Source organism: Dendrobates tinctorius, unplaced genomic scaffold (genome assembly GCF_039654945.1).
Source record: "Dendrobates tinctorius isolate UK_male_01 unplaced genomic scaffold, ASM3965494v1 ptg000075l, whole genome shotgun sequence".
Taxonomy (NCBI): Eukaryota; Metazoa; Chordata; class Amphibia; order Anura; family Dendrobatidae; genus Dendrobates; species Dendrobates tinctorius.
In genome coordinates, this window is record NW_027361743.1 from 819,306 (window position 1) to 834,335 (window position 15,030).

The 15,030-nt window shown below is 43.0% G+C and overlaps 1 protein-coding gene across 1 annotated transcript in view; it reads left to right on the forward strand.

The window, feature by feature from the left end:
* Positions 1–2,408: 2,408 nt before the first annotated feature.
* TRPC6 (transient receptor potential cation channel subfamily C member 6) overlaps positions 2,409–15,030 on the forward strand; it is a 257,446-nt gene continuing 244,824 nt past the window's right edge. Inside the window, exon 1 of the mRNA XM_073582937.1 lies at positions 2,409–2,701. Within this exon, the coding sequence (XP_073439038.1) occupies positions 2,562–2,701 (140 nt within the window). The 5' untranslated portion in view covers positions 2,409–2,561. The remainder of the gene's footprint in view (positions 2,702–15,030) is intronic.

Below are 15,030 nucleotides of genomic sequence, written 5' to 3' on the forward strand. Positions count from 1 at the left end.
AAGTGGCGGAGGAATACAGTGCGGAAGGATACCTACCTTCCGTCATTGGATTCCTGCAGCCCGTAGAGAACGGCAGCATCATCTGATGCTGCAGTTCTCTACCCAAGATCGTCGTGGGACACACTCGTGGACTGCTTCGGATCGTGGGTGAGTATTTTTGTGGTTTGTTATGTTAATATTTATCCCGGAAAAGACAATGGCTTCGGGGAACAATGTGACAAGTATTGGTAAGTATGTTACTCTATGTTATATGTACTGTATGTCTATGTATGTATTGTATGAATGTATTGTATGTATGTAGTATATATGTGGTATGTATGTAGCATGTAGTATGTATGTAGCATGCATGTAGTATGTATGTAGTATGTATGTAGTATGTATGTAGCATGCAGTATGTATGTAGCATGTATGTAGTATGTATGTAGTATATATGTAGTATGTATGTAGCATGCATGTAGTATGTATGTAGCATGCATGTAGTATGTATGTAGTATGTATGTAGTATGTATGTAGCATGCAGTATGTATGTAGTATGTAGTATGTATGTAGCATGCATGTAGTATGTATGTAGCATGCATGTAGTATGTATGTAGTATGTATGTAGTATGTATGTAGCATGCAGTATGTATGTAGTATGTAGTATGTATGTAGCATGCATGTAGTATGTATGTAGCATGCATGTAGTATGTATGTAGTATGTATGTAGCATGCATGTAGTATGTATGTAGTATGTATGTAGCATGCAGCATGTATGTAGCATGTATGTAGTATGTATGTAGTATATATGTAGTATGTATGTAGCATGCATGTAGTATGTATGTAGTATGTATGTAGCATGTATGTAGTATGTATGTAGTATATATGTAGTATGTATGTAGCATGCATGTAGCATGTATGTAGCATGCATGTAGTATGTATGTAGTATTTTTTTTTTTTTTTTTTTTAACATTTAACACATTAGCCGGATGATGGGACTACTACTGTCCCATCATTGGCTAATGTGTCAATCACTGTCATGGTAGCAGGCATCGCCCGATGGGACTTGTAGTCCCATCGGACGATGCTTGCACAGACCCCCGGACATCAGCACAGCCCCCCGGCAGGCCGGCACAGCCCCCCGGCAGGCCGGTACAGACCCCCACAGGGTGCACAGACCACCGGCAGGCCGGCACAGCCCCCCGGCAGGCCGGTACAGACCCCGGGCAGTCCACACAGCCCCCCGGCAGGCCGGCACAGCCCCCCGGCAGGCCGGCAGAGACCCCCGGAAGGCCCGAAATGACGGCGCATCATGATGCGCACACACCGCGCATCATGATGACGTCAGGCCGTCAATCAACTGAACTTCCGATTCCGATGCCGAATTCCGATATTGAAAAAATATCGGAAGTCGGTATCGGAATTCCGATACAGCAAGTATCGGCCGATACCCGATACTTGCGGTATCGGAATGCTCAACACTAGTGACAAGCCTTTACACTGCCATACTACAACTTTAATGTGTAACAAGCCTTTACACCGCCATACTACCACTTCAATGTGTGACAAGCCTTTACACTGCCATACTACAACTTTAATGTGTAACAAGCCTTTACACCGCCATACTACCACTTCAATATGTGACAAGCCTTTACACCACCATACCGCCACTACTTCAATGTGTGACAAGCCTTTACACCACCATACTACAACTTTAATGTGTAACAAGCCTTTACACCGCAATACTACCTCTTCAATGTGTGACAAGCCTTTACACTGCCATACTACCACTACTTCAATGTGTGACAAGCCTTTACACCGCCATACTACAACTTTAATGTGTGACAAGCCTTTACACTGCCATACTACAACTTTAATGTGTAACAAGCCTTTACACCACCATACTACCACTTCAATGTGTGACAAGCCTTTACACTGCCATACTACCACTACTTCAATGTGTGACAAGCCTTGACACCGCCATACCACAACTTCCATATGTAAAAACTTGCTGATAGGTTCCCCTTAAAGTCAATGGATGCCCCTTATTTTCATCAGGCCACAGATAACGTTGCATTCCTATGATATTATCATCTGCATAGCATTCTCCATTTTTCTTTATAGCAGACTAGTGCAAATGAATCCTGCTGCAGAATATTGGCTCCGTGCAAATAATTCATAATTGATTAGATATGGCTGTTGATTACACGTTATCTTTCCAATCATTTTCCAGATTGGAAAACAAAAAAAAAGAAGCCTATTTTGTGAAGAGATGAAAAACAATAATGAGCAATCAGAGCAAAACCAGCTGCAACTCATCCCTGCGCTGAAACTGCATTCTACTCTCTGCCGCCAGAGGGCGAGTGAAGACAGAAAGTCAAGAATTGGAGCTGGGGGGATCAGATAGAGGGAATAAAAAGCATGTGAGGGTCTTTAAGAGCAGCAGATATTGCCTGTGCTCCTGGACTCAGGGTATAGGGAGCATCACTGCCATCTCTGTGCATGAAGCACACACACTGAGTTGCCTTGCCTTGCATGTCTCTGCTGGGGAGAAGACTTTTTCTAAGAGAATTTCTGGAATTACCATGAGCCACTGTGAGCCTTATGTGTCAAGGAATAACAACTGTCCCATCACAGCTGTCAGAAATGAGAGCCAGGACTACCTGCTTATGGAGGCGGAGGATGGGGGTGATAACTCTTCACACCACTATGGACATTGTCACATGTAAGTGCCTCATTGTAATATATAGGCAATCATATAGATTTGTATGCGATAATTATAGGCAAGAACTACAATTCCCAGCAGATTCTGCCTGAAAATGCATGCTGTGACTTGTAGTTCTACCCCATACCTGTGATCTATCCTATGCAATCAATGAGTCGGGCATTATACTATAAGTGGGCTCTCATTAGCAGAAATGTGTAGAAATGACCGGGAGCGATGGATGGATGGCAGATAGGATGGATGTTGTGCTTTTGGGTGGGAATGGCATATATATATATATATATATATACTGTATATTACGTATACATTTTGGGAGTCAATGCATGAAAATATGTGGGGAAACCGTTGCAATTGGCAATCTGCTGTAAAAGGTCCGGCCAAATGTGATGTCCAAGTGGAGCATGAAACCAGTGATCTCCATATCCAGGACATTACTGGGACTTATGTAATATATTTAATATTAGTCACTGGGGATATGCCTCATTTGGACATATAATAATTTATGACGCAAAAATGTATTAATTTTTTAAAAAAAATATTTTAATATGACCTTTATATTACTGGTTCTCCAGCAAGTGGGCCTAGTCTCCAGATGTCACAGGACTACAATTCCCAGCATGCACAGGCACCTGTAGACTCGGGAGGCTTGCTTTATAAATGTCCATATATAAGCTTGCTGTAGGCTGCTATGTTGCAGCCCAGTGGTCTCTAACCAATGGCTCTCCAGCTACATGACATGGACAAAAGTATGTGCCCCCATCACATTACACCTACAGGAGATTTTCTGACCTCCAGTTCTGCCTCCATAAACATTAATATGGAGTCGGCCCCTTTGCAGATATAACGACTTCCCCTCTTCTGGGAAGGTTTTCTGTGCAATTTTGGAGGCGTCTATGGGAGTTTTTGCCCCTCCTTCCAGTAGAGCATTAGTGAGGTCAGACCCTGATGTTGGGGGGAGGCCGGGGTCACATTCTCCATTAGAGTTGTTGGATGGGGCTGAGGTCCGGGCTCTGTGCGGCCGCTCATGTTCCCCCTCATGTCTGTATGGAGCTTGTGCACTGGGCACAGTCATGGGGACAGATAAGGGTCTTCTCCAAACTGTTCCCACAAAGCTGGAGGCTAAGGTGTCCACAATGTCTTGTGCTGAATCATTAAGATTTCCCTTCACTGGAGGTGAGGGGCCGAGGCCGCCCCCTGATAACAGCCCATAATATTATCCTCCTCCACCGTCTGTACAGGCTGCACAATGCAGTCAGGGGGTAATGTCCTCCTGGGATCATCAAACCCAGACTTCTCCATCTGAGAAGTGTGATCCGTCACTGCACAGAACACGTCTCCTCCAGAGTCCAGTGGTGACGGCTTTACACTACTCCATCCGACGCTCGGCATTGTGCTTGGTGATGTATGGCAGCATGCAGCTGCTCGGCCATGAAGATCCCGGCAGGAGGTGCAGTGTTTATGCTGACGTTACACCATAGGATCTCTGGACTCTGCAGTTATGGGGTCAGCAGCGCACTGGCGACTTTTCTTCCCTCCGCTCCTTAGCACTCGACCCCCCGATCTGTAACATTACGGGGTCTCCACTTCATGACTGAGTTCCTGCAGTTATTTCCACTTCTCAATAATATCCCTCACCGGTGATGGGGGAAGATATAGGAGGAAGAAATGTCATGATTGGATTTGTTACCCCGGTGGCTCCTATTACGGGACCGGCCGAGCTGTCACATTAGTAAAGGCAGACGAGGGGCCGGATGTTATACATGGTGGGGTGACGGGGCAGATATTACACACTGGGGACAATGGGGCCAGATGTCATGTACTGGAGTAAAGGGGCTGAATGAGAAACCTGGATTCACTGATTAAGATGTGCGTCCCAATACTTTGGTCCGTGTAGTGTATCTAAGAACTACAATTTCCAGCATGCCCCGACAGCAGCCAACTTGAGAGCCACAGATCTAAGCAATCATGTCATAATGCAACAGCAAATGTACGTGACGACTTTGAGGCAGCAGAGCTGAGCGTGTCGGGCTGCACAACTCCTTGTGATTATCCGTGCTGCTTGTTAGGATTTCAGGTTACTACTGATTTATATTAGATGAGAAAAAATGGTTGGCTTTTGCCTTTTCCCAGAAACACCAGTGTTTTTGTCAGTGAGATGTGTCTGGTATTGAATAGACATGACCTGTAATACCAGAGAGTGTCTTGGTATGACGGTGGCGCTGTTTCTGTCATAAGCAATATAAGTCATTTTTTTAGAGCAAAAGATATAAAAGAAAATCAGAGATGTAGAACCGAGTGCTTTATGTAAGACATTGGATGTGCGTTATTTGTACATTGTGGTTTTGATATGACTGTAAAACAGTATCGGCTCTGCTACATCAGAGTAGACTACAGCTCCCTACCGTACATGGAGATTGGGACGGTGCTTTTTGGAAGTAATCTTGGAGATTTCTTGGAAGATCTAGCTCCACCATTTGTCAATACTACAGATGCCGGATATAAAGCAGGTTCATAAAAGCGAACGGAGAGCTGGAGACTACTGCTCTAGGACATCCAGTACTATTATCCTCATCATTCGCAATCAATAATGGTCACCAACTGGGGTCACGGCAATAAGTGAGTCCGGAGGGACTAGGAGAATTGAAGTCCAACCCTACTGCAATAGCATAGTGTGGCGTCGGTAAGGATGCTGGGTTCCCACTGTAAATCAATAATTCCCCCTTTAGAAATGAATAATGTCACTCTTGCGCCCCCTTAAAACGATTAATGCTTGGGGTAGTTGCATTTTAGGGATCTTTGACGGTAGCAGCGCTACTCCTTAAGCATTCCAAATTTTCTTTTACAGTTTTGCACCCCTGAGGCCACCCCCCATGCATTGTCACTGCCTACATGAGGTCCCTCTGAATATACATTAGATTATGTATTTGTCTTACACCAAACACTTACCAATTATAGTCTATGAGGTTGGTTCACCGAGACTTCCATGCCAAATCACGGCGACATGTCTATTTTGATCACTGATCAAATCCCCCCCATTAAAATTTTTTTGCTATGAGCTCACCAGGTGAGGAGTATTCTTTAAGCTGTAAGGCAGGGTATTCAACGCGGACCTGGAGGCGATGATGCAGTGGAGCTGAACCTGCCATATGGCACACGGACCAGTGAAGTATGCTGCCGTATGGCACATAGACCAGGGAAGATGGTCCAGTGGGGCTGGAAGCATTAGATGCAGCTGAGACAGATGTGCAGATTGTACAGGAAGAACACAGATGGTCAACGGGCATTTTGCTGCAGGAATGCAGTCACACTGGAATAGCAGAGATGTATAGGCACACTGGTGTCCTGCTTGCAGAAGTGTGCTTATAGACAGGAATTGGGGCAGTGAGGAGGGTCCATCTACCCTGATTTATTATGGGTAAGTAGAGCACTTGGCACTTGTGATGCTGAGACACTACTCACGGACAAGCCATGAGTCAAGGAAGTGAAGGAGTTCGGGGTCAAATACCAGGAGAGCATGTCAAAGGCAAAGGAATGGTCAGAAGACAAAGTCCGAGGTCAGGCAGAAAATATCAGAGTATTTCACAGGCAAAGGGGCAATACAAGAGAATGGTGAAAAGGCAAAGGTCAGGCAACAAAGATCATAATAGCAGAACTCTAATCACAAGGCACACACACCACTGAGCAAAGCTACGACTGACCATGGTCTTGCCATTGTCAGACAGCTAAATGGCTAAGCAATCATCCTGAACATGTGACACCTGGAGCAAACACAACAGGACCAGCTAGATTATCACAGTACTTACAGCCCAGCTTGCCCCTGATGCTATAGAGTGGCTGAGCTGTCGCTCACTGCGTCCCTAGGACACCGTGAGAGGAGGAATCGTGACACCACTAACTTATACATCTTCCACTGCTATATATATATATATATATACACACAAGCATTTATGCTTGATACCAATATTTTCCACATGTCCTATTTTGATTCCAGGTACTTTTTGACCAGACCATTATAACATGAATTAGATGTAACCATGCTTTAACTATGTGTGTTATAGGATATTGATGTTCTTCCATCACTTTTTCCTCCTTATTAGACCACTATATTGTATATGTACCCTGTCTTTTAAATATTGTTCTGGTGCTTTGTGGCTACACAAGCAGTGGTGTCTTTGAGCTAAACATTACACACAGGTATAGCAGAGACGTACAAGCAATTTGATATCTTGTAGCACAGAGTTGTAAATATGCAAAAGCATCAAGATAACAGAAACATGTACTGTACATCATCAGACACCTTGATAGCAGAGATGGTTTTCTAAACATTTAACTTGACATAGAAGGGCTGAGAATGCAATGGGCAATAGCATCAGGATTAGTTGGACTGAGGTCGGGAGTTTCTGGATTGCAACCAGAAGAACCTGGGACGATAATTAGAAGTGGAAGGAGGCAAAGCCCGGCACTGGAGCTAGGACAGGTGACTTAACAGTCAATGAAAAAAATGTGTCACGTGACAGCTGCCTGGTTCATCACTTGTAAATGGGTAAGAGAAGCTTGAATTATTATTGTTTTTGCATACAAAAAAATACGGATATCAAACTGAAGTAAAAAAGGACCGAAAATGATTGAAAATCAGATCTAGCATACATATGAAAAATGGTCTGTTTTTACTCATTTGCAAAAAAAAATGGACTTCAGAATGAGGCCTAAGTGGAAGGTGCAGGTCTACAAATGATTCACTGCCAAATACTTGAGACATAGACTTGATGCCCATGGTGGACCCCATCTCCACATTATTACTTCAGGGCAGGGGAGTAACAAGAATCCAATGGGCCTCGGTACAAAATTTTGTCCCTGGACCCCCTAGCTGCATGTTGATCAGATGTGTGGTCTTTGTAGCATTAAAGAACATTTAAAAACGTGTTTTCTCACCCATTCAATGATATTCCCCCAGCCTCTTCCAGTAATAATGACCCACTCCTGGTCACATCCCTAAATTAATATTACCCATCCTGGGCTCGTTCCTGTAATAATTTGAGGACGCACATCCAGGTGATATAGTCATTGGTGCCGACAGGCCTTCCTCCAGCACGGACCCAGTCGTTACACCCCTGCTTCAAGGCTGGTCTCTTGTAGTGCAGGTGCATATTCCGGACCCTGAAAATGGGTTTTGTGTATTTTAAGGATGGTCTTATCACTGTCACAATATCTACCTGCAATCACTATGGCATCCTGCTGAGAGGTGAAGGAAGAAATGGACACATGTAAGCAGAGAGGAGCAAAAAGATTTGCAAGATTTTGCCGGGCCAGAGTCCTACAAATGTCCTCCTACCTAACATCATCCCCAATGCCTCGTCTAATTAATAGTCTCGGCATGATGTAATCATCATAGATAGAGATGAGCGAGCACTAAAATGCTCTTTTCTCGAACACAGTAATTCGTAATGATTGAGTGCTCGTTTCGAGTAGCAAGAATAATGGGAGTCAATGAGAAATCTGAGCATTTTTCCAGCAGACCCTACAAAGAGGTCTGGGGGCAATGAAAATGTGGAAATGGATGGAAAAAGTGCTGAATGGAAGAAGAACAGTATAGGGAAGAACCCTGGAAGCGTCTCTGACTCCCAGAATGCTGCTGAGAACAATGGGGTCACACTTATACGTCACTTTAAGGTTAATAAATAATAATTTATGTAAACCAAAATTTAAATTTTTAGTAAATAAATTTGGAAGTTTCGGTGTCATTTATGAAGGTACCAAGAACTGTCAATATACATCCTGTATTATACATAAAGGAGGGCCTCCTACATTCTTTTCAAATTGTCATGTAGTGGTACTCCTAGACTCATAAAGGCTATTCACAAAATGCAAAACCTGCCAAAAATTAAAAGCATGGGCATCCATACAACCTTGAAGGTATCAACAATATTACCTCACTCAAATATTGTGAACAAAATATAGTTGTGTAGTCATTTTTTTACCAAAAATATTTTGTGGACTGTACCAGACCTAGAGGCTTTTAAAAATTTAACCCACCATTGTTTTACACAAAGCACGTTAAACTGTGTGCATGATTCACTGAATCCATAAAAATTTCGAGAAGTGTTTTTTTTAAGAATTTAATATACCAGTGAAATGTAAAAAGGACCGCGTTAGTGTATGGATGAACCTGTCAAAGACTGAACTCCTGGTGTTTCCTCCCTCTACTAATGTACCTATACCCGACATTGCCATTTCTGTGTGTGGTTCCACTATTACTCCCCAGCAACAGGCCCGCTGTCTTGGGGTCATACTTGACTCCGAGCTCTCCTTTGCCCCCCACATTCGATCACTGGCTCGCTCTTGTTATCTGCACCTCAAAAACATTTCTAGAATTCGACCTTTTCTTACTTTTGACTCTGCAAAAACTCTTACTGTTTCTCTTATTCATTCTCGTCTCGACTATTGTAACTCTCTTCTAATCGGTCTCCCTCTTACCAAACTCTCCCCTCTCCAATCTGTCTTGAATGCTGCAGCCAGGATCATATTCCTCACCAATCGTTACACCGATGCCTCTACCTTGTGCCAGTCATTACACTGGCTACCCATCCACTCCAGAATTCAGTATAAACTTATTACCCTCACCCACAAAGCCCTCCATAGCTCAGCACCACCCTACATCTCCTCCCTTGTTTCAGTATACCATCCTACCTGCGCCCTCCGTTCTGCTGATGACCTGAGGTTAGCATCCTCAATAGTCAGAACCTCCCACTCCCGTCTCCAAGACTTTACATGTGCCGCGCCAATTCTTTGGAATGCACTTCCCAGGTCAATACGATTAGTCCCCAATCCCCACAATTTTAAGCGTGCCCTGAAAACGCATTTATTCAGACTGGCCTATCACCTCAACACATTAACCTAATCTATCCCTGGGTGGCACAGCCAAAAGTTTTACCATAACCAGATTTCCTGCATCATGTTCCCACGTGCTTTATGCATCCAATAGCCCTCTGTGTTTGTACTGTTACACACTTAACATTATGGCTGGTCCATACAATCAGGGCAACTGTTACCACCCACCTTTCGTGTCCACCTCTTTCCTCATAGACTGTAATCTTGCGAGCAGGGCCCTCATTCCTCTTGGTATCTGTTATAATCTACTGTGTGTGATTGTTATGCTGTAATGTCTATTGTCTGTACAAATCCCCTCTGAAATGTAAAGTGCTGCGGAATATGTCGGCGCTATAAAAATAAAATTTATTATTATTATTATTATGGATGAATCATTGAATCCATAAACATTTTTTTGAGGTTTTTTTATTTTTTAAATTTTAAATAACACCGAAATGTAACAGAGGGCCCATTAAACTGTATGGATGAGTAAATTGAATTCAGGCAAATTTCTCACTGTTTTTTTTTGTAATGTGTTATATATATATATATATATATATATATATATATATATATATAAATATATATACTTTTGGAAATGGGTGCTGACACACCTTGACCAAAAGCTCAGGCAAATCTGGCTAGGTTTTAAGAAACTGCTGAACTACCAAACTGAGCACATATGCCAAGCATAGTACAAGCCCCCTGACGAGGGTGTCTATCCGAAACGGTGTTGGGGTGTACAAACAGAACCATGAGCCCCTGCTGGTGCTACTCTCCAGGTACTATACCTCAATACCCCTCTTTATTTGTCTCCAACATTGTGCTGTTCTGACTCCTGTGTAGATGTCTATGCACCCTGTCATCTGATTATCTGGGACTCGGTCTATGTTGGTTCGTGTTACACTTATACTTTGTAGCTATGAGGTCTTTACCTACACCACGTTGCAGGTTTCACACAGTCCTTTTATTTAGACATTTTTTCTTCCCATGGACTTAGTTTATACTTTGATACATGAAATCTAAATCTTGTGGGATATGTGCATTAGTCTGTATTAACATACTATAAATCAGGACTGTTTTCTATGTTTGCTCATCTGTTTCCGTGAGTTCTCAGCAGTCTTCATTGCATGATTTTATGTGTGTCACATGGTTGCGTCTCCCTATGCCTTTTTATCTAGTAAAGATGTTATTTTTCACTATAGATTTGGACTCTATGATCGTTTTTTGCTTCTCCTCTTTTTTTCTTATGAATAAGCTGACGATTTGTCCTCATTTAGTCCTATCTCTACATTGGTGTTCCTAGTATTCACTACTTATTATGTACCGTAATTATGTGCAAACTCTTTTATGCCAATGTTTTTCATAAGCTATTTCTATTGCCATGTAATACCATAGACAGCCTATGAAAAAGAATGGCGCTGTTTCTGGGGGAAAAAATGCACGGTTACAACCCCTTTCAGTCTGAATGTACAAATATGGCATCTGAATTATAAACCATTGAAAATGCCATCTGTGTGATTTATATGGCTTCTCTTTCACCCTTACCTCCACACTTTTTTTTGTGAATACAGCAAATTGCTATGATCCTTGAGTTCAACATGACGACAATGTCCTAATGAATCAATGATTGCTGTTATCATTATTATTATTTTTTTTTAAAAGCAATTATGGCAGAAACTACTTGTACACAACATACGAATGCCTGGAAGTGGGAATGTGATGTCACGTTTCTTGAAATCAACTAATTGAGAACGAAGACGATCTAATGAGGGACTTTAATTATGTTGGTTTCTCCGCTCAATTATTATTGCATTTTGTTTCTTAAAATGAACTGAATCTTCCTGCCGTTTCCTATAATAGAGCGATACTGTATTTTATCTGTTTCTTTCCAGTTGCAAAACTACAACTCCCAGCATGTCTGGGAGAACTGCAGATGCGGTAAGATGTAGACCCACAAGTTCCAAACTAATGCTATAAACCATATATATCTCCTGTCCATACGATAGGGGATAACATACTGATGACTGGGGGTCTGACTGCTGGGAGCCCCTATGCTACCGAAACCAGGCCACGGATCCTAAGAATGGGGTTCTGCAGAATGGAACGAAGGTGTGTAGGCTTGACCTCTGCTCCTTACATTGTCTACTGGACGGCCAGAGACAGCCAAGCACAGAGCTCCTATATCTCAAGCAGTCTCTTGGACAATGAATGGAGTGGAGGTCGAGTATTCACCCCTCTGTTCCATCTCAAGAGGATTTTTCGTACATTTTTATATTATTAAACTTAGCACCTCCTTCAATTGCCCCTGCTCCACTGATTCCGGAAGTTTTTCTTTTCCTTCTGTGCCCCTCCGTTCCAAAGTTGTGCCCCTCGGTAATATTGCTGCAAATTTCAACCAAATAGGCGTATACTACAGGATTTCTCCGATTGGCAAGCATCAGAAGACAAAAATTAATGCCCAAAGTGAAGTTCTGTGATATACGCTGGTGGTTGGTTGAAGAAAAAATTGCACCATTATTATTCATGGGCCACGGAATGGAGGGGCACAAAAGTAAAATAAAAAGTGTTCCAGAATTAGAGGAGCAGCAGTATCTGCAGGAGGTAATCAGTGTACATAAGAAAAAAAATGTAATCAAATGTCCAAGTTAGGGCTGGGTTACAGAGATGCAGTGCCTTATCCTTGAAATTCAGAGCTATAGTCTCAGGATCACTTAGGCCACTTTCACACATTTAGTATTTGATCAGTATTTTGCATCAGTATTTGTAAGTCAAAGCCAGGAGTGGGGGATAAATACAGGAGTGGTGACGTGTTTCTGTTATACTTTTACTCTGATTGTTCCACTCCTGGTTTTGGCTTACATATACTTGTGGAAACACAGAGGTTGGCGGGCACCCAGGTCCACTATCCGAAACCACATGGACGAGGGATCATCCCACCAAATGCCCGCTCTCCTTTTAGCGTGGGCATAATGCTACTCAGACAACACAGGGTGCGGGTAAAACAGTGTGGCAATGCTTTATTGAACCACAAAACAGGCAGATAACACATAGAACAGTCCCAGCAAAATACCTCAAGATGGTGCACATTACAAAGTCTCACCAGCTGACTTGCCGGGTTAATGGCAGCTGTTACAGTCCATTGAGGTACAGTTGATCCGAGGGTCACCACCTGGCTTCTCCGAACATCTCCATGGAGCCAGACGACTGGTGGGTCCCAATCCTGGCTTTCTCCAAACATATCCATGGTTCAGCGATGGTCGGTGAAGCAGATTTGTATTCTTCCTAAAGGGGCCAAAAACTCCTAGGTTGTTTCCTGTAGAATTATAGCTCTGTGTCCCTCATGATGGAGCCATGATGAATTGCCAGTAGTCCTTTAGGATCCCCTGGATGTTTGGATGTCTTGGCAGAATCTCTGGCTGTCTCTCTCTCTCTCTGTCAGTCTATACCGAGGCATGTAACCTATTTTTATACTTTAAAAGTGTCCTTGATTCAGTATATATATATAAAGGGTAAGAATGGAGATAAGATCAAGCAGCATTACTTGATTATTTAGTCTAGTTACCTAGTTTTTCCTCCTCCTAAGTATATCAGTAAACATGCCCAGTCATGAAGGACAAGCGCACAATTCAAGTCAATATTACAGGCTTACACAAACAAAAGTCTGTTTTCTTGACCAGCCAGAAAGAAATGCTTAAATTCAAAAGCCAACATACAGATAACAGCCTATTCTTTTTGGTTTGCTAAAAATATACGTCTGGCTACCCCCCTGCCGGTATCGCTGATCGCTGTAGGAAAGCCCTGGACATTTTTTTGGTCGCTGGTCTCCCGCTGGCCAGCACGCATCCCTCTGTGTGACAGGCGGGAGACCAGCGATCAGCTGGTAACTAAGGTAGACGCAGGCTTAGAAACCCTCTGTGTACATTAGTTACCAGCGCACTGATGCAGGGAGCTGGTAACTAAGGTACACATTGGGTTTCTAAGTGACGGACGTCCCTTAGATACCCGATGTGTACCTTGGTTACCAGCTCCCTGTATCAGCGCGCTGGTAACTAATGTACACAGCGACGCCGCGCGCTCGGCGTCGCTGGTCCTGATCGCTGGTGAAGCTGTCTGTTTGACAGCTCACCAGCAATCATGTAGCGACACACCTGCGATCCTGACATGTTGATATCGTTGTCGGGATCGCTGGTGAGTCGCTATGTGTGACGGGGCCTTAAGTCTTACCTTAAGCATTGCACATCATTTTTCACCCACTCCTGGTTTTGGCTTACAAATACTGACAAAAAATACTGAACAAGCCTTAGTCTGTGTGTATACGCAGCATATGTGCTAAGAGACGAAAATACTGTGGCTGTGATCCACCAAAAGAAGTCCTTGAACTTTTTGCTGCTATACAGTTATAGTGCCATAAATTATAACCATAATATAATATAGAACATTGCTGACTAGTAGCGAAATAATGGCTGGGGGCCAACTTCAAAGAGATCTCGACCTCTCCATACATGGGAGAGAACAGCCAGGAAGAGGTTGGACAGGCACTGATGCTTATGACCTACATGATGCTGATCACCATACTGGTGGACGTCCAGAAGACCTCTGTGTGCACTGGGCTTGCCATGGCACCTGATATTTTTCCCAATAATTGTGCCCCCAATCACTGGTATCTAATAGGTTTCAAAGTTTTTGGCATCAAGAAGATGTGACAATTATTCTGGGAGTTGGGGAGGTCGGCCAGTAACTGCGGGAGAGTTGGCAAGAATAACATAAGTCTACATCAAAATGTGGAACCGGAGTGAAACTATACGGGCCCCATGGTGCCTTTCTACTATCTTATTAATTCCACAATGACCATTCCTATTGTATTGCAAGTAGCTAGGAGTAGAGATGAACTAACTTGTTTGGAAAACAATCGCCAATCTCAAAATCAGAACGAACGTTGCACATTGGGATTCATGTTTGGATTTCCGAGCATTTTCCTCCGAAATGGGCAAAATTTGGCCAAAGTTCAGTAAATGATCGTGTTTCCACTAATGATTTTGTTAGGAGGATTATCCATTTGCAAATGTCAGCCCCATTTCTTAAACAACTACATTTCACACATTCTCCGAAAGATTGTTTAAAATATCTTGGAGATCTAAACACAAATTTTCATGTGCAAATCCTTCTGTGTCTTCATTTAATCCTAGATAGACAGGAAGGTGTGACATCAGGGCTCTGTGGGGCCGGATTATCACTTCCAGGACACATTGTTCTCCTTTATGCTGATGATAGTTCTTAATTACATTGTCTGGATGCTTGGGGTCATTATCCTGATGCAGAATAAATTTAAGTCAATCACATGCCTTCCTGATGGTATTGCACGATGAATAAGTGCCTGTCTGTATTTATCAGGATTGAGGACACAATCCTGAATATATCTCCAACTCCAGTTGTTAAAATACAGCCTAAACTTGCTGGGA